Below are 18,726 nucleotides of genomic sequence, written 5' to 3'. Positions count from 1 at the left end.
GGGAGGGTAAGAGCTAGACACAGAGCCTTGGGAGCGGGGGGAGGCTGAGCAACAGTAGGAAGAACTTGGCCAAGGCCAGACCTGAGGGTGGGAGAGGCAGCAGAGGGGAGGGGAGCTGAGTGCCGTTTGGGAGGGAAGTAGAGGTGGGGGGTGGGTAGTCCACTCCCTGGATTACCCAGTGAACACTGAATGTCCCCCTCGTGGAGAGAGGGTCTGTGGCCTTTAACAAAGGAGGGAGACATCTCTAATAAAAGCCTGTAATAGCAAGAGCCCAGGGAACCTCAGACAACCAGACGCTGGTCCTGCCAGAGGACCAGCTGTAGTTGGCCCAGGCGCCCGCTGCCCTGGTGACAGCTCCTTCTTTTCCTCCGCCCACACCTCCCCAGCCTCACCTCACAATGCGCCTCTTCTTGCGAGCTGAGGTCCCGGGGAAGGAAGTTGCCGGCTTGGGGCCCTTCACGGTGAACAGGGGCCTGGATCCGCTGGGGAGGGAGGAGGATGAAGGTGGCACATCAGGAGGGAACCAGAAAAGAGTGCCAGCACCTCCCGCTCCGGCGGCTGGCTGGCGGGGCAGGGAGGTTAGACAAGGTGACCTCTGCGGTTTCTTCCTCCCAAGAGGTGGACTCCCCTCCCTGCCTCACTCGGCCTGGGCTGACAGCTGAGTGACAGGTCTGCTCTGGAAGAACATCCAGGTGTCAGTTTCTGGCGCGTCCGGGGAACTGGAGTTCAGACAGTTTCACCCTTCCACCTGCCTGGCTCTGAGCTTGTTACTGAGAGGGGGTTTGGGCTGTGGGAGAGGTGGGGGGAGCAGTGGGCAGCCTGCCACCCTCGGCCTCCCGAGTCCAGGTCAGTCTGCTGCTTGTTCGCGGCCTTGGACTGTCCTGAGCTGGTTGCTGCTCCCCGCTCCCTGCCATGCGGGCAGAAGCCGAGGGTGAGAGCATCTTCCCACTGAAAAATGCTGAATAAAGTTTTCTCAGGATCCCCTTCCCAGTTCCAGATGCTGGGCTGGAGGGTAAAGTCTGGGGTGGAAGTGGTAGAAACAGGTATTTCTCAGTGGGATACAGAACTCAGACCAGGCCCGAGTGATGCCAAGGAACAGAGTGGGCTGGGCACCCCATGTTAGTTCCTCCTCCCTGCTGACCCTCCCCATAGGGGGCGCCTGTGAGCTACTCATGTCACAAACCAGCACAGAGCTGGCGGCTTTGAAGTATAGATGGACAAGGCAGGGCCTGGAGAGAAGCGACGCCTCCAAAGAGACGGCTCGTTCTGCTCTCCTGGGCCTGGATGCTGGTCAGACCAAAGAGAAAGAGATGCAGCGTCCCAACTCCAAGAGCGTGCTGTCTTGCGTTCCCCTGGGCAGCACCTCTGTCCCTTGCTGACCCCTGACCCCCTGCTGGGAGGCCAGAAGGGAGACCCACCTGGGGATGAAGGGCTGATCCAGCCTGTTCAACTCCCGGGGGACACTGTCCCATCCAATGCATTCGTGGAAGCCCAGCTTTGAGGGGGTCTCCTCGGAGAGATCAAAGGTGGCATTGAGGTCCCGTGCAGGCAGGGCCAGAGGGGTAGAGCAGTTCTGCAGAGCGGAAGGGCCCAGGGGCACCCGGCTTTTGATGACTGTGGCTGGGCAGAAGTGAGGGGAATGGCAGGGGGAGGAGGCCCGTCCCCCCGTGGGGGTGATGGGCCCATAGGGAAGCCGAGCCTCAGGCGGGGTCCCCCTCGTCAGGCAAGACAAGAGGGACTGGCGCCGGCGCTTGGTCCCGGGCTTCGGGTCTGGGGGGCTGTCTGGCTCCAAGGGGCTCGGTCTCCTCCTTTTCTTCTCTGTGGGCCGTTGGGATGCCTGAGCTGAGGTGCGGTCAGGCCCGGGTGGGACGCCGAGAGCGTGTATGAGGCCATTCAGTTGCTTTGCCATGGTCCGGGTCACAGGGCCGGAGTATCCTGGAGACTCTGGGCAGAGAGGAGAGTGCTGAGGGGAGATCAGGGATTGGCCAGAAGGAAGGAGAATTTGTAGAATTTGGGGAGAGAGACACGGGACAGGCAGGAGCCCCTGACTCCTCGGGTCTGCGTGACCCCTGGGGCCTCTCTGTGCAGAAGTCCATGATCCTAGGGGTCCAGTCTCTGACCGAACTATAACCCTGCACCTGGGGCCCCAGCCACCCCTTGGCACCAGAAGACAGAGGCCGAGCAGGGCTGAGACTCACTTGACTCTGAACGTAGCTCCTGAGCCAGAGGTGACCCCTTGGCCGGGTCAGGCTCCCCGGTGGCCTCTGCTCCAGGCTCAGTGTTTTCCTCTTGTACCAGCTGCTGCAGCATCTCGAATTCTGCGATCATGTCAGGGGTCAGGAGGTTGGCTGCTTGGAGCAGGGAATACTGGCGCTGGGCCAGGCACAACACCCTCAGAGCCAACCTGGAACAGAGAGAAGGGGATCCCCACTCCACCTCAGACCTGCCTGGAGGACCCAGCCCCAGGGCTCCAGGTGTAGTGAGCAGCACACGTGCACTGGCCCTCCAGGACTGCCTGGCCGGCCTCATCACCCTTCCAGCCGTGCTAAAGACCAAGGCTGGCGGAGATGACCCCGGTAATGGTGGGCGGCTTCACCCACTAAACATGTCCCCTGACAAAGACAGTACTTGGGAAGTAGGGAAAGGGCACTAAGTGGCCTTGGACTCGGAAGGTCTGAGTTTCCTCTGAGCTCTGCCACCTACAAGTGCTGTGATCTTAAGTCCATTTCCCAGAGGGGCAATGGGAGGTAGCAGAGAAGAGCCAGGCTCAAGTCAGACTAACAGCTCAAAACCCGGCTCCAACACAACCCAGCTGCGTGACCTCGGATCACCTCTTACCCTCAGTGTCCGCATCCCTAAAATGAGGTCAACGCACGCAGCCACCTCACAGGGTTGCCGGGGAGATGAAATAGGTTATATTATTTAAAAAATTGTTGGTGGCGCCCGGCAGATTGCAGAATCCTAGTTCCCTGACCAGGGATTGAACCCGGGCCCTCAGTAATGAAAGCACAGAGTCTCAACCACTGGATTGCCAGGGAATTCCCCAAATGGGTTATCTTAGATATAAAGTGTTTAAAGAGTACTTGGTACATACCCAGCACTATAGTTAACTGTTGTTTTCTCTAATAGTAATAATAGTAATGCCATCTACCTTGTTAGGATAATAAGAGATTAAATAATGTTGATCTTGGCTCCGAGGAGACCCTCAAAAATGCATTCAGTCCGCTCTTTCTATTTAGTGATTGCGATGCTGAAAGAGTATGTGTGTATTAACACACACTTCACATGCACGGAGGGGCTATTTAAAGAAAATTATGAAGGACTCCCCTTGTGGCGCAGTGGTTAAGAATCTGCCTGCCAGTGCAGGGGACACGGGTTTGATCCCTGGTCTGGGAAGATCCCACATGCCGCAGAGCAACTAAGCCCATGCGCCACAACTACTGAGCCTGTGCTCTAGAGCCCGCGAGCCACAACTATTGAGTCCGCGTGCCACAACTACTGAAGCTCGCGTGCCTAGAGCCCGTGCTCCGCAACAAGAGAAGCCACCGCAATGAGAAGCCCGCGCACCGCAATGAAGAGTAGCCCTCGGGCTTCTCCGTGCACCTAGAACCCATGCTCCGCAACAAGAGAAGCCACTGCAATGAGAAGCCCGTGCACCGCAACGAAGAGTAGACCCCGCCCGCCGCAACTAGAGAAAGCCCGCGCGCAGCAACAAAGACCCAATGCTGCCAAAAATAAACAAATAAATAAATTTATTTTTTAAAATATATATGTAAAAAATAAAATAAAGGAAATTACGAGGGTAATGTGATTATTGATGTTGTAAATTTAGATTCTAAGAAAGCAAATTTTCCTTCTGTGAGGCACACCCATGATAAAAGGATAAACAGTTATCTCGGTGGGGATTATTCATGGCCAGTCATTTATCCCTGGGTAGCATTTACCTGCCTGGACATCTCTGAGGGATGTCCTCAGTGTGTGCTCAGGGAACCCAAACTCATTTTATAAAGCAGCCTCAAGGCCTTTTTGAAAGAAGGCAGGATATAAATTAAAAAGGACACAGCAGAAACTCATTCTATATCTGCCTGAGCCACACATTATATGAAAATTGGAGAGAGAAAAGTGGGAGTCTGGGGAGAAAGCCACTGGCCTGGATGTCAGATGACCCATGTCTGGCCCCGTCCCTCTTGCCGTGTAGCCCCCGTCAGTCTATATCATGGGTTTTCAATTCAGGTTTCAAGAAACCCATCAGAGAACATTTTTAATAGAACAGCTCTGCTTTATCTGTTCTACATATTAGACCTCAGCATAAGATTTCATTTGAAGACAGGGCTTTGCCGCTAAAAAAAAATTCCGAAAAACCACTGAACTGGAAAATCTAAGATCTACTCAGGGCCCTGGCGGTCTAAGATTCTAAACTCTAAGGCCAAAGCAAAATTATTTTCGATGATCTGGTTGTTAGGTTGTTTTCAAGCATGGAGAAGATCTAGAATGTTCTGCAGCCCCTGACACTTGGGGTCTTCCATCACAGTTTATTAGTATCTATAATTAACTCTAAGAAGTAAGGAAAACAAGGACCATGATGCCCAAATCGTAGCCAAGGTTGAAGCAACTTGTCAGAAACCGCAAAATCAGAGGCAAAGCAGAAATGAGAACCCTGGTGTCCTAGCAACGCGGGACTCCAGGCAGAGAGACCCTGAGTCATCAGTGGGAGTCCATGGTCGCTCCCTGGGGGCCAAGGGGACATCCCGCCAGTGCATCCCTGCCACTCCAGGGCCCCGGGGTGTCGGCAGCGGGAGACAGATAATGAGCCGCTGATTATTCAGGCTGCAGCATTTTTTGCTGAGTCGGGAACAGGCACTCCCCAACAAGAAATAAAATTAAACAGGCCCTTCTGTCCGGAAGCTTTAAATACACTGCTTAGCGTGAAGCGTGCTGGGGAGGGAGGTGTAGGGTTGGCAGCAGCAAAGCTAAGTGGCAGGGGATTTATGTTCTGGGGGCCAAGGAAGAAGATACTAGCTGCACCTCTCTATTAAGCACGGAAAGAATGGTCCAAAAGCCATTTCTCTTTGGGTTTGTATTTACTTCAGAGGAGAGGAGCAGCAGTCAATCTGTTGATGAAGACACACGACGAACACCTGACTCAGGAAAGCTGTCCCTTGCTCAGCTGCTGGCAGCTGTCTCCTTGCTGAGCACAGGCAGCTTGGCCCTCAGACTGGAGAGCAAAGCACTAGCCCAGGCAGCCCTGCCCTAGCTCGGTGTTTGCCAGCTGTCTGGATGGAATTCGGTGTTTTGCTTCCCTCCTGTTGGGCTGCCAGCTACACGGAGTAATAGAGAGGATGCTACATAAACAGAGTAGGTGATAATATCAAATTGTTGACAGCAGGTAAGGGACAATATTCATGAGAAAAGACTTGCCTCTTTAACTAGAGCAGAAACAGAGCTTTTGTGATGTGCTTAGCGCCAACTCCCACCCCAGGAGGCCTGGAACCCATCACCTCCCGCCTTGGAGCAAGAAGATACCTACTGCTTAGAACGGTCGCTGCCCAGGTTCTGTGGTGGGAGGTGGTCCACAACTGGCTTGGGCTGCAGGGTCAGGTCAGGGGAGCCGGGCAATGGGTGTCTGAGGTTCTGTGCTGGCACCTGGATTGGAACCTAGAGAGGAAGGGAGTCACAGGTCAAGGGCCCAGGACGGCCTCCCTCACTTTACGTGAGCAGCTCCTACAACCCATCCCTCCTCCAAGAGTGGGAATGACAGCTCCTGGAACGACCAGGTCCTGGTAATGCCTTTTTCTCTCCCGGTCCCCGTGCTCCTTCCCTGCTCCCCTTCTGTTAACACTCAGCCTCCCCACTTCCAGACACACAGGATCTGACAGACTAGTTCTTCCTGCGCAGGATATGAAAGCCTCCTAATGACTGAGGTGTAAGACATCCAGGTAGAGAAGCTGGGACTGAAGGGACCCTGTGAGTTGGGGGTGGGGCATTTCTTTCAATATTCCACCAGCTCCAAGTCTTACCTCCTCAGCCGGTCCTTCGTCCTTGTCCTCTGGGAGCTGCTCCCTTTCTGAAGAGTTCCCTTCCACGACCTTCTCCACCTGGGCCTCTGTCCCCAGGCTCTCCTCTTGAAGGACTGCCGACCCTGGGCGTAGCTCTGGGGTGCAGGACTGGCTGGGGAGGCGGGATGGCGAGGGGCAGCTGGGAAGGCTAAGGCGGAAAGGAGAGGTTTGAAAGGCGGGAAGCGGGGGCAGGTGGGAAAATCAGGGAGGCGGCAGGGTCTCTGTGGCTCCAGGTCCATAAGGGGTGGATGCTTGGGTAATAAGAGGGCAGTAGCTGAGCGTGGGAGAAGGAGTCAGGGATTTTCTGGTTTAGGAAACAATGACACCCGCCCCTTAAATGCACCTTCTTTTGAAGAGTAGATGCTGCTTATATAGGTTGGGGTGTGATTTACTCCTTTGACATAGACCATTCTAGGTGACAGTGTGCCGGGCAGTGAGTAGGAACCCCTAACCCCAGATGCCAGAACAGAAGCGAGGAGTCCTAGCCCTGCAGAAGCTGGAGAAAGGATGGGGGCAGGTAGGGGCGGCAGAACTCACGGTTGATGTGGAGCGTCCGCTTTGGGGGGCTGCGAGGAGTCCTGCTGCGGGGCCTGGGCTCCTGCCTCGTACACTCGGAGCTTCTCCCTCAGGGCGGCCACCTGGAACGAAGCAGCCCAGCCCCTCAGAGCGCCGGGTGAGCACAGGAGGCAGGGGGCAGGCAGAGCGCCCTGGCCGCGCGCCGGCGGTCCCGTCCTGCCCCCGAGCCGGGCGCCCTGCCTCCCGGCCAAGCTCCCGGGGCGGCTCCTCACCTCTGCCTGGAGCTGCTGGCAGGTGCTGGCGTACTGGCTGATGGGACAGTCCAGGCTGATCACGTTGCTCTTCAGCTGAGATGGGGGCACAGGGGAGGGATCTGTTTGTTCATTCAAAGCAGCTTTCGGCAACCACTTCCGGCGGCCAGACGCAGCGCTAGGCACACCTCACTCACATTCCCGAGACGCACCCTCACGACTGAGGGAACCGGGAGGCCAGTGGCTCTCCTAGCACAGCAAGAGGAGAGCTTGCCTTTGAACCCGAGACCCCGGCTCCCTGACCGATATGCTCTCTGCAGGCCAGGGGCTCTGCCGTAGCGGCTCCTGGAGCACCGGGGCTCCCTGGAGGAGGCGGGGGGAAACGGGGCAACTCTGCTTTTATCTGTGTTGTATGTTGTTTTGCCAAAAATATGGGCCTGCTGCTAAAAACAAGTCTGACAAAGATCACTGGCTGATACTCGGCCACTCCCTTCTGTTGCCTCCCTCTTGAGAAGATTCTGCCTCAATCATCCCAGTGCTGTGTTATTTTAAGGACGAGGACTATGTCACTTCTTCCCTCGGCCTTGCGGGAACGCTTGCTCCAGGTACCAGAGGAGGCCAGTGGGTCCTTTCCCCTCCTCTTCCCAGGCTGGGGGCTCCCCCGACACCCCTCCACCCCCACTCCAGGGTGGTGGCCCTCCCAGCTGGCACGCACCGAGAGTTTGATCTCCTTGGCCCGGTTGGCATACTTGAGGGTGTTGTAAGTGTCCTCGTAGGCCAGGCTGGAGGGGCTGATGGCGGCGATCATCACCGTGCGGCAGCTGCCCCCGATGGAGTCCTTGAGCAGGCGGGTCAGCTTGCTGTCCCGGTAGGGCACGTGAGACTTGCGGCCCTGGGGACAGTGGGTGGGCGTGGAGTGAGTGTCTGGACTACACAGACCCAGGCTAGACTCGGTAGCCTTTGCTTTTTGTTTGTTTGTTTGTTTTGTTGACCCCGCTGCTGGGCTTACAGGACCTTAGTTCTCTGACCAGGGATTGAACCCGGGCCGCTGGAGTGAAAGCACCGAGTCCTAACCACTGGACCACCAGGAAATTTAGACTTGATAGGTTTCGGCCCAGGGCTGGAGGGAGGGACCCTTGGCTTGGGCACTGGGTCGCTGTCCCGGGGAGGAGCCTGGCTCCGTGCAGCTTTACCTTTGCGTCGGCCAGGGCGTTGAGGACGTTGATGAGGGCCAGCAGGGAGCGGTTGATGTTGGCTCCCTCCCGCAGCCGCTCCCCCTTGGCGTGGGTGCTGGACGCCCGCTCCGAGCCAGCCAGGTCAATCAGGCTCATCTTGGCCACCCGAAGGGCCTGGGTCAGACCTGGGATCCGGTCCTGCTGCTTCACGAAGATCTGGGGGCAGATGGCAGGGGTGAGGGGGAACTGGGCACCAGGAGCTCCAGCTTCAGGCCCTGGCCTGTGACCCCTCCTCACCTGGAAGATGGCATGGGAGCGGGAGGACGTAGCGTTGACGTCAGTGGGGTGCTGCGTGCGGTTACGGTTCCCCCTGGTCAGCATCCCCAGCAGCTGCTCAGCTGAGGTCGGCTACAGATGAGATGTGCAGGAAGGGGGCTGTGGTCTCCCCAATGGGGACTTTTCCCCCAACAGAAGGGCTGCTCTTCAGGACCCATGTTACCCGCTTGCTATCACCACCACTGCCCCAGCAGGATCCAGGACATCCCCAAACTACCCGGTGAGGGGATCCCGGAGGACCAGTGGGGCTGCTCGTCCCACCTGAGCCCCGCCCCTTACCTGGTGGAAGGAAAGCCCTTGCACCACCACCCCCTTGTCGGGGTCCTCACGGATGGCAAGGGGCCCCTTGGGCTCCAGGAGGTCGTGGATCTGCTCGTTGTACACCTGAGGAGAAAGGAAGCCAGGGAGAGACCCGAGGGAGAGGCTGGTCAGGAAGCCTCTCCCCTAGGTGCTGGGGAGAGCGGAGTTGCTGGGTCAGGGAAGCATGAGACACGCCGTGGTGAGTGGCACTCTGCTGGATGATGTCACGTGATGAGTAGGACAGGCGGGGTCAGTTCACACGCAGTCTCTCTTGGAGCTGTGTCCACCCTCTGGGCCCCTGTCTGCCCACTCCCTACCACCCTCTCCCCGCTTCTGCTTACTCCACCCCACTCCCTCTTTAGGTGGTTGTGAGAATGAGAGATGGGGCCGCCCAGTCCTGGGGTGCAAACAGCCCTACCTCCTGGTAGCTGATGAGCACCTCGAGTCTCTTCTCCTCCCGGCAGGCCTCGAGCCTTCTGTACAGTTCCATGGTGGTCAGGTACATGATGCCAGGGTCCCCCTCTCTTCCCAGCATGGTGTGTGTCTTCCCGGCCCCGGTGGCCCCATAGGCAAACACTACAGAAGACAGAGTAGGGAGTAGGGTGGCGGCAGGGCCAGATCCACCTTCTCCAGGGGCTCCCCCAGTGCATTTCCATCCGGTCAGCCCTTCCCTTCTCCCCGAGCCCCTTTTCTTCCTTCCACATGCACGGTACCATTTTTTTACATGCATGTTTCCACTGCTCCCTCCCACCCACCCACATCCCCTACGTTCACAGCTGTTGAGTTCTCCGTGTCCATTCCTGGTGCCCCTGTAGGCTTGTGGATTTGAGGGCAAAGGGGTCTCCACCATGAGTGGGAGCTTATCCCTTCCTCAGGGAAGCCTTCTCCAGCCTGGGTAGCTTCCTCTATGGAAGGCCCACAATTCTTTCCCTCATATCACTTATCTTGGTTTTTAACCACACACTTGTGGGTGTGATTCTGTGATGTGTTTTCTCCCAGTTCTAGACTGCAAGCCTCACGAGTACAGGAACGCTGTCTGCCTGATCTGCTATTGTATCCCGTGACCCAGCGGAGTGGTCCCCACACAGGAGAAGAATGAATGGGGGGCCCACAGAGAATGCACGGCCGGAGCCCTCCTCAACCAGTGCCCAGCAGAGGGGGAGACGGGCTCACCTGAGCAGTTGTAGCCCTGGAGGAAGCTGTCCAGGATGCTGTGGGTGGTGTGATGGAACACGTCCTGTTGGGTGGCCGCCTCACCAAAGACCCGGTCAAAGACAAACGTCAGGTCTTTGCCCTTCTTCTTGGGGCCATCATGCACACTGCCCCATTTCAGGCCAAGGAAGCCCCCATCAGGCTCCTCAGGGTCAAACACCAGCACCCGCTCATCCACCACCTGAATCACAGGCCGCCGCTGACTCTCCAACTCCCTCGGGGTGGGGGGCCGCACCCGCACCACAACCCGCACCATGCTGTTTTCCACTGCCATCACCATGGCAACACCTGGGCAGAGACATGATGGAGATGAGGACCAATCTGACCCGGGCCTGACCAGGTGCCCTCAGCCTAGCACTCAGGGGCCTTCTCCCACCTCCTCCTCAACAGCTCAGCTCCATTTTATACCTCAAGAGAATATCGACGCCAGCACCAATTATTGACAAATATCTTTCTCATCTGAAAGACCATCTTTGTCATATCCAATGACTGTATTTTTTTCAGAGGCCTATTCTGGGCTATTGTGTTCCACTAATCTGTCCAGTCCTGTGCCAGCACCACACTGTTTCCACTCCATTCCTTTACAGTTGCTTCTTATCTAGCAAGGCAAGACACCCCTCCCAGCCCCAGCTTTCTTTCTCATGATTCTCTTGGCTATTTTCAGTCATTTATTCTATTCGACTTTAAGAACATTTTATCAATTCCATCCCCATCCCAGAACCACCCCCCCAAAAAAAACTCTATTGGGATTACAATCGGAATTATATTAAATTTACATATCTATTTTATATGAAATGTTTTCATACAAGAATATGGCTATTACCTTTCTATTTGTTCATGTATTTTTTACATCTTCAGATAGCTTCTATAATTGTCCTTTTAATACAATTCTTAAGTACTTTATTGCTCTTATGAATGGAATACCTTCCCTATTTCCAGGTTATGCAGAAACATAATTGATTAAAAAAAAATTATTTATTTGGTTGCGTTGGGTCTTAGTTGTGGCAGGCGAGCTCCTTACTTGGCTCCTTAGTTGTGGTATGCAAACTCTTAGTTACGGCACCCGTGTGGGATCTAGTTCCCGGACCAGGGATCGAATCCGGGCTCCCTGCATTGGGAACGTGGAGTCTTAACTGCTGCGCCACCAGGGAAGTCCTGAAACATGATTGATTTTTATATATTTGCCTTATACCCACCATCCTCAAACTCTCTTATTATTATTATTATTATTTGGCTGTGCCACGAGGCTTGTGGGATCTTAGTTCCCTGACCAGGGATTGAACATGGGCCCTCAGCAGTGAAAGTGGGTAGTCCTAACCACTGGACCACCAAGGAATTCCCTCAAACTCTCTTATTGACTTGAAGTGCTTTTTATTAGAGCTTATTGAGTTTTCTGAGTATACAATTATGTATCAGAAAATATTTGTTTTTACTTTTTCTTCTCCATACTTACACTAAATATTTCATATGTTGTCTACTGTATTCCCTAGAACTTCCAAAACAATGTTGAATGATAATAGGCATCCCTGTATTGTTTTTTTTTTAATAAATTTATTTATTTTTGGCTGTGTTGGGTCTTTGTTGCTGCGCGTGGGCTTTCTCTAGTTGTAGAGAGCGAGGGGCTACCCTTTGCTGTGGTGCGTGGGCTTCTCACTGTCGTGGCTTCTCTTGTTGTGGAGCATGGGCTCTAGGCACGTGGGCTCAGTAGTTGTGGTTCACGGGCTTAGTCGCTCCGCGGCATGTGGGATCTTCCAGGACCAGGGCTCGAACCTGTCTCCCCTGCATTGGCAGGTGGATTCTTAACCACTGGGCCACCAGGGAAGTCCCCCCCCGCAACTAATTTAAATGCCACATTTAACATAACTAAATTCTCATATAAACATGAACTTGTTTTGTGACTCTCCATTCTGATCTACTGAAATGTCTATTCCTTTTCCCGTAACTCGTAATTATTGTGGTTCTATAATATATCACCTTATTGTTCTTTTTCTTGGCTATTCTTGGGCATCTTGTCTTGTGCATGATTTTAGAATCAGCTTATGAAGCTGATTCTATGAAAAATCCTGCTAAGATTTTTTTTTTTTTTTTTGTGGTACGCGGGCCTCTCACTGCCGTGGCCTCTCCCGTTGCGGAGCACAGGCTCCGGACGCGCAGGCCCAGCGGCCATGGCTCATGGGCCCAGACGCTCCGCGGCATGTGGGATCTTCCCGGACCGGGACATGAACCAGCGTCCCCTGCATCGGCAGGCGGACTCTCAACCACTGCGCCACCAGGGAAGCCCCCTGCTAAGATTTTAATTGGGATTATTTTGAATTTATAGATTAATATGAGAATTGGCATCTTTACTATGAAGTCTTCCCATCTAGGAATATTGTATCTCTTTTCATTATTCACAACTTTATAATATTCGGTAAAATTTTATTGTTTTCCTCACATGAGCTTTGTACATTTCTTCATAGGTTTATTACTAGTTACTGTATAGTCTTTGTTATATTGTAAATAAGCTCTTTTTTTTTTTTTTTTGCTGTACGCAGGCCTTCTACTGTTATGGCCTCTCCCGTTGCGGAGCACAGGCTCTGGACGCACAGGCTCAGCGGCCATGGCTCACGGGCCCAGCCGCTCCGTGGCATGTGGGATCTTCCCAGACCGGGGCACGAACCCGTGTCCCCTGCATCGGCAGGCGGACTCTCAACCACTGCGCCACCAGGGAAGCCCAATAAGCTCTTTTTAAAATTACATTTTCTAATTCATTTTGACAGAACATAGGAAAGCTGCTGATTTCTGTATGCAGATCTTGTATCTGGCCACATTGTTGAACACCCTTATTAGTTCTAATAGATTGTCATTGATTCTCTTAGGTTTTTCAATTAAATGATGATATAGTTTGCAAATAATAAATTACTTTCTATTTTTAGCTCTTCTATATTTAGTTCCCCACCCTCCACTACCCATTAGGAATGGGTGCTAAATTTTATCAAATGCTTTTTTGGCACTCGCTGAGATGATCACACAGTGTTTCTCCTTTAGTCTGTTAATGTAGAGGGTGACATGGATAGATTTCCTAATATTGCCCTGGTAGTAATCCCAAAAGCTTATTTACCTATTCTCTCTTGAATTCCCCTCAGACCTCTCTCTCCTTTCATTTCACCTTCAAGCCAGCCTACCAAAGGTAGAGATGGAATTTCTGCAATGCAGGAGTCACAGATATCCTGGAAAAGTTCAGCCCAAGTCTAGGGATATGTTAACAGGGGTAAGAAACAGGGGGCTGTTCCTGGGGGATAGGAATAGATGAATGCTTTCCTAGGAAAGATGAGGTCCCACTGATGGGTCACAATCACCAGGGTCATTCAGCAAAGAAACATGGGATTTCTACCTAAAACTCCAGCAAACAACTCATTTTTTCCTTGGGGAATGAGGCAGAATTGAGTTGACTTCAAACTCCCGTCCTTCACCCCCAAACTTCTTAATTTCTTCCCCACACAAAACAAAGGAGAGGTGTCAACCAATAATCGTCTTTTTACTTGTGTGTAATTAATTCTATTCCTGTCCCAGTAATCAACTCATTATAATAATAAACATAACAGGTAAGTGTCCACTCTGTCAGGGACTGTTCTAGGCGCCTTACACGTTTCACCTCTTTTCAACCCCATCATGACCCCACGTGATAGATACTATCATTATACTCATTTTTCAATGAGAAAATTGAGACAGAGAGGGTTAAGCAACTTGCCCGAGATCCCAGTGGTAGTAAGTGATGAATCCTGCTTCCAACCCGGGCAGTCTGACCATAGAGCCTGCTATACTGCCTTGGAATGACGTTATATATTACACCCTCATGATCACATTGTTGTAATAGTCCCTTATGTTTGTATAATAATTATAATCCCTTTTATGTAACTAGCATTATGTATGCTGCAAACGCTTTCAGATAAATGGACTAGACCTAATTTTCAACACTCAGAATTCCTGTCTCCCATCCTCACATTCCCACCCCCAGGGAACCTCACTCTTTTTTTTTTTTTTGGCTGCGCCTCACAGCTTGCAGGATCCTAGTTCCCTGACCAGGTATCGAACCCCTCGGCCCTCGGCAGTGAAAGCATGGAGTCCTAACCACTGGACCGTCAGGGAATTCCCAGGAACCCCACTCTTGTGACCAGGAAAGTGAAGGCAGAGGGTGCCTGGTCCCACCATCTGAGTCTACACTGTATTAGCTGAGTTGGAGCTACAGAGCAGCCTAACATTCAAAGCAGGAAGTTAAAAAGGGCACTGGCAGTGGAGTGCGCCTAACCTTTACAGTTCTCTCCTCTCCGCCTCCTGAGGACCAGTGAGGCCGACTGTTTGCCTAATGAGATGTTTTCCTTCTTCCCGAGGCAGTGCTGGGGGTGTGGGGTGGGAGGTGGGAAGCGGGTAGGGTGACACTTGGCATGGCCGCAGTTAGGACACCTGGGTCCTGGTCTCTGCTTTGCCTCTGACTGGTGGGGAGGTCTTTCCACCAGCCACACCACGTTGATGTCACATCATCTCCCTTCGAGAGCCAGAGAGAACAGCTACCAATCTGCTCCTGCCCCAGGGGGAAGGGAGATTAGTGAGAGAACGTTTGTCAAGTTTGCTTTGATCCTCGGTTGGAAAGAGCTTTTCAGCCCAAAGTACAAGGGAGATGATTCTTTAGTAAGATCTTCAGGGTTCTGAGCCAGCCACAGTCACGTCCTGTTTCTAACCTGGGGCAGCTCATTAAAACCCGGAGGCTAGTTCGCCGCTCCCAGGGAGCTGGGAGCTGAGGCTGGGAAGCCAAGATTCAGTTGTTTTCAGGGTAGCCTCCTCTGCCCATCCTCATAGGGACAGAGAGAACAAGCCCAAGATCCTCAGAAGCCCCTGGAGAAGAATTTTTGAGGACTTGAGGGGGGTCTGCCTGCAGACATTGGGAGCTCGGAAGGCAGGGAAAGTGCTTAGCCCTTGGGTGTTGTACTTTTATATAGCGGTTACTGTGGTCCCCTTCATTGCTCCTTCACAACGGTCATACACTGTGTTTCTTGTCCTTAAGCTCCAAGAGAGCAGGACCCTCTTCTGATATAGTCTGTGCACCCCAGATGCCTAGGAGCCAGATCCAGCATGCAGTAGATGCTGTATAATATTTGTCCTATGAATGAATAGAGGCCAGAGAAAAGCAGTCTGAAGCCAAAAGCCTAAAAATGACTACAATTATAGCTAACATTTATTGAGCACTTACTATGTGTCAGGCACTATGCTAAGTGCTTTACAAGTGTTTCATTTATCTTTCACAGCAATCTCATTCTGCAGTTATTGATACATTTGTTACGTCCCTACTCTGCAAAGGAAACTGAGGCTCAGGAAGGAAATCGCCTCATGGATGGTAAGTAGCAAGGCCAGACCTTGACTTTGTTCTGTCATCAGAGGCGCTACTCTTCATCCTAGCCTGCTCTGCCTTCTACCTGGGCTTTTGCAGCTCTTAATCCCCCTCACCTTAGTACCCACAGAAAAACGTCCAAAGATGGCTGTTTCTTTCTATGGGTGGTAGCAAAGAGGAAGGAGCTGTGTTCTTTCGTTTTATAAATAGACAATCATAAGGCTGTAACTAATGATAGTTTTGTTTATTCCGTTCTAATCAATTTAATTTATTTTTCTTGTCTTACAGCTCTGGCTGGGACCTCGGGTACAATATTGAAAGCAGCAATAGTGAGCAATCTTGTCTCTTTCCTGTTTTCATTTTGCTCTTTGTTGGTTTAAGGAAATTTACCTCTATTTCTAGTTTACCATTGAAAAAAATCATAAATGGTTATTGAATGCTATTTCTGTACCTAATGGGATATGTTTTCTCCTTTAATCTGTAAATGTGTAAATTGTATTAATAGATCTTCTATTGTTAAACTATTCTCACATTCCTGGGATAAACCCAATTTAGTCATAATGCAGTTTTTAAAAATACAACACTGGCTTCTGATTGCTAGTATTTTATCTAAGAGTTTTACAACTACATTTATAAAAGAGATTGGCTTGAAACTTTCTTTGTCTCATTTTTGGTATCACAAAATAGACTGGGGACTTCCCTGGCGGTCCAGTGGTTAAGACTCTGAGCTTCCACTGCAGGAGACACAGGTTCGATCCATGGTCAGGGAACTAAGGTCCTGCTGCTGCGCGACACCCTGCCTCCCCCCAAAAAATAGACTGTAAATGTTTTCTTCCTTTCTTTCTTTTTTTTGGAAGAGTTTCTAGAAGATTAGAGTCAGTTCAATTGCCTGTATATTTTTGGTGGGTTTTTTTGATGTGTGTGAAGGTAGATTTTAAACTAATTAAATTTCTTCAATAGCCCTAGGTTTGTTCAAAATTTCCATAGCTTCTTTTTTTTTAAATTAATTTATTTTATTTATTTTTGGCTGTGTTGGGTCTTCATTGCTGCTTGTGGGCTTTCTCTAGTTGCGGTGACTGGGAGCTACTCTATTGTGGTGCGCGGGCTTCGCATTGCGGTGGCTTCTCCTGTTGTGGAGCACGGGCTCTAGGCACGAGGGCTTCAGTAGTTGTGGCACACGGGCTTAGTTGCTCTGTGGCATGTGGGACCTTCCCGGACCAGGGATCGAACCCGTGTCCGCTGCATTGGCAGGCGGATTCTTTAACCACTGCACCGCCAGGGAAATCCCTTCCATAGCTTCTTGAATCAGTTTAGGGAAGTTGTTTTTCCTAGAAAATTGCCCAAAAGCATCATCAAAAAGAGTTTCCATTGAAGTCTTTCTCTCTCTTTTACTCTTTCAGTAACCAAAGTTATGTCCCTATTTTCATTCCTAAGGTCATTTTTCCATGTTTCTTTTCTTTTTTTCTTAATCAACATTACCAGAGGTCTGGCTTTTTTATTAGTCTTTTCAAAGATACAGCTTTTGGCTAAGTTAATCATCTCTATTATATAGGAAACTTCTATTTCATTAATTTTTGCTCTTAACTTCTTTTATTTTCTACACTTTAATTCTGTTGTTCTGTTCTATCTTATTAAAATTGAATGTTTGCCTCACTTTCAGCTTGAAAAAATACATGTTCTAATATAAGCCTTTAAGACTATAAATTTCCCTCTTAAGTATTCTCTAACTGCATTCCCCACATTTTATAAATAGCATTGTCACTGTTTCATGCTAATTACATTTTAATTAGAATAATGATATCCTATTTGACTGAGTTATTTAAATGTTTTTTTTTTTTAAATCCAAATGTGGGTTTGTTTCTTTTTCTTTTATATTTTAAACTTAGTTGCTTGTGGAAATAGAATATGGTTGGTACAATACTCTGATAACTGTTTAGATTTGCTCTGTAGCCAGATAGAGATAATTTTTATTAAGACCTCTAAAAATATGCTACTGGCATACTTTTTTTTTAAAAAAAAGGTATAAAATGGAGCTGGGTTGGTTAACATAAAACCAACAAATTGAGACACTTTAAAATCTCTCTCTGATGGTGGGGGAATTCAATCATGAAATAGGCAGAGAAGGACTGGATACTTTGGTAGTTGTTTGAAGCATGGACTGTGTGACTGGAGAGGAAAAAGAATAGTGATAAGACTGGTGAAAGCAGTGTAACATCCATGAGAAGCTCATACAGAAAAATTTTGTGGATGTTCTCCTCTTAGCTAGGCTTAACTTCTCTGTTTCTTAACCTGTAAAATGTAAATATTAGTATCTATTCCATTGGGTTGTTGTGAGGATTAAATGAGTTAACTCAAACCTGGTAAGTGCTCAATAAATGTTAGCCATCATTATTAGAATTGATATTACAATACTAGCATTTCGCCCCCTACCAGACGAACCAACATCTGCAGTAAAATCCCCTATTTTCCTTGACACAGACCAGGCTTATCTTTCCCGTGTCACTTCAGTACCTTAAAGGGTCAAAGCTAAGAGGAAAGGCATCCTAGGAACAGTAGCAGAAGGCCTGGTTTTCCGTCATGCAGATCTTCTTTCACTCTTTCCTTTATTCAGTCAAATATTTACTGGGTGCCCCAGTAACTAAGTTACGGCCCCTGGCACAGCTCTGCAATCAGTTCTGCACAGATGTGCAGCGAGGGTCTTAGCTACTCCTTACAGATGTGCAGAGAGTCCCACGTCTCTAGCTCTAGTGCGCGGGAGGACCAAATTCGTCCTTACGTATGAGCAGGGGTACCTTTCCCAGAGCGGATGTACAGAGGGCTGGGCCCGGATGCAGACTTGAGGGCCCAGTCTAGGTCCTGTACAAATAAGCAGAGGGTCCCGATCTCCCGTGCAGGTATGGAAGGAAGGGCCTTTTCCCCGCACCTCCCCCCACCCTGTTCGGAAGGGGCCGCCCGGGACCTGATCGGTCTTCACGCTGCACCTCCGTGTCCCGCACAAAAGAGGCCGGGCTCCGGCTTCCGCCGCCGTCAGCAGCTGGGTCCGCCGGTCCAGACTTGAGCGCAGAAGACCGAGGGGCCGCCTCCGTCGTGGGCCAGCGCTTACCCTTCGTCGGTTCCGCGCCGCTGGTGTCGCCCCTCGCTGCCGGGTCCAGCCGCAGCAGACAGGAAACCCTGACCACCGGAGAGCGCCGCCCCTCCAGCACCCGACCGGCGCCAACCTCCGGCCCGCGCGGAGTGTTCAAATTAGCCGGGTCGGCTCATCGGCGCTTGCCATTGGTCACAGCCCGGATGGCTGATTGGCTGTTTCCTAAGTAACAGTGTACGGCTCCGAGGTGGCGGGAGTCGTCAACAGTGCGCTTGCGCACTTCCCCTTCCTGCTTGCTGGAGGTTTGAAGCAGTGTCTCTGAGGCTGGAGCCACCAGACCGACCGGCAGAAACCAGTATGGGGTTGGGGTACGGAGGGGGAAGGGGAGGGTTACGGCCCGTCTCAGTTGTCCCTGGGACTGAGTTCATCA

General features: G+C 51.2%; 1 protein-coding gene across 1 annotated transcript in view; it reads right to left on the bottom strand.

Moving 5' to 3' along the window:
* Positions 1 to 18,415, bottom strand: part of KIF18B (kinesin family member 18B) — a 19,797-nt gene extending 1,382 nt beyond the window's left edge. The window contains exons 1-14 of the mRNA XM_024760881.1: positions 18,171 to 18,415; positions 9,808 to 10,134; positions 9,053 to 9,210; positions 8,614 to 8,718; positions 8,296 to 8,406; positions 8,017 to 8,214; positions 7,539 to 7,715; positions 6,845 to 6,919; positions 6,594 to 6,694; positions 6,018 to 6,204; positions 5,528 to 5,655; positions 2,199 to 2,404; positions 1,419 to 1,944; positions 393 to 482 (exon numbers count right to left, since the gene is read on the bottom strand). Coding sequence (XP_024616649.1) covers positions 393 to 482; positions 1,419 to 1,944; positions 2,199 to 2,404; positions 5,528 to 5,655; positions 6,018 to 6,204; positions 6,594 to 6,694; positions 6,845 to 6,919; positions 7,539 to 7,715; positions 8,017 to 8,214; positions 8,296 to 8,406; positions 8,614 to 8,718; positions 9,053 to 9,210; positions 9,808 to 10,126 — 2,381 coding nt within the window. The 5' untranslated portion in view covers positions 10,127 to 10,134; positions 18,171 to 18,415. The remainder of the gene's footprint in view (positions 1 to 392; positions 483 to 1,418; positions 1,945 to 2,198; positions 2,405 to 5,527; positions 5,656 to 6,017; positions 6,205 to 6,593; positions 6,695 to 6,844; positions 6,920 to 7,538; positions 7,716 to 8,016; positions 8,215 to 8,295; positions 8,407 to 8,613; positions 8,719 to 9,052; positions 9,211 to 9,807; positions 10,135 to 18,170) is intronic.
* Between the last annotated feature and the right edge of the window lie 311 nt (positions 18,416 to 18,726).

This window comes from Neophocaena asiaeorientalis, unplaced genomic scaffold, assembly GCF_003031525.2.
Source record: "Neophocaena asiaeorientalis asiaeorientalis breed wild unplaced genomic scaffold, Neophocaena_asiaeorientalis_V1.1 scaffold30, whole genome shotgun sequence".
In the NCBI taxonomy this organism is placed as follows: Eukaryota; Metazoa; Chordata; class Mammalia; order Artiodactyla; family Phocoenidae; genus Neophocaena; species Neophocaena asiaeorientalis.
Note: the sequence above shows the minus strand (reverse complement) of the source record. Positions and strands in the feature narration are given on the sequence as shown.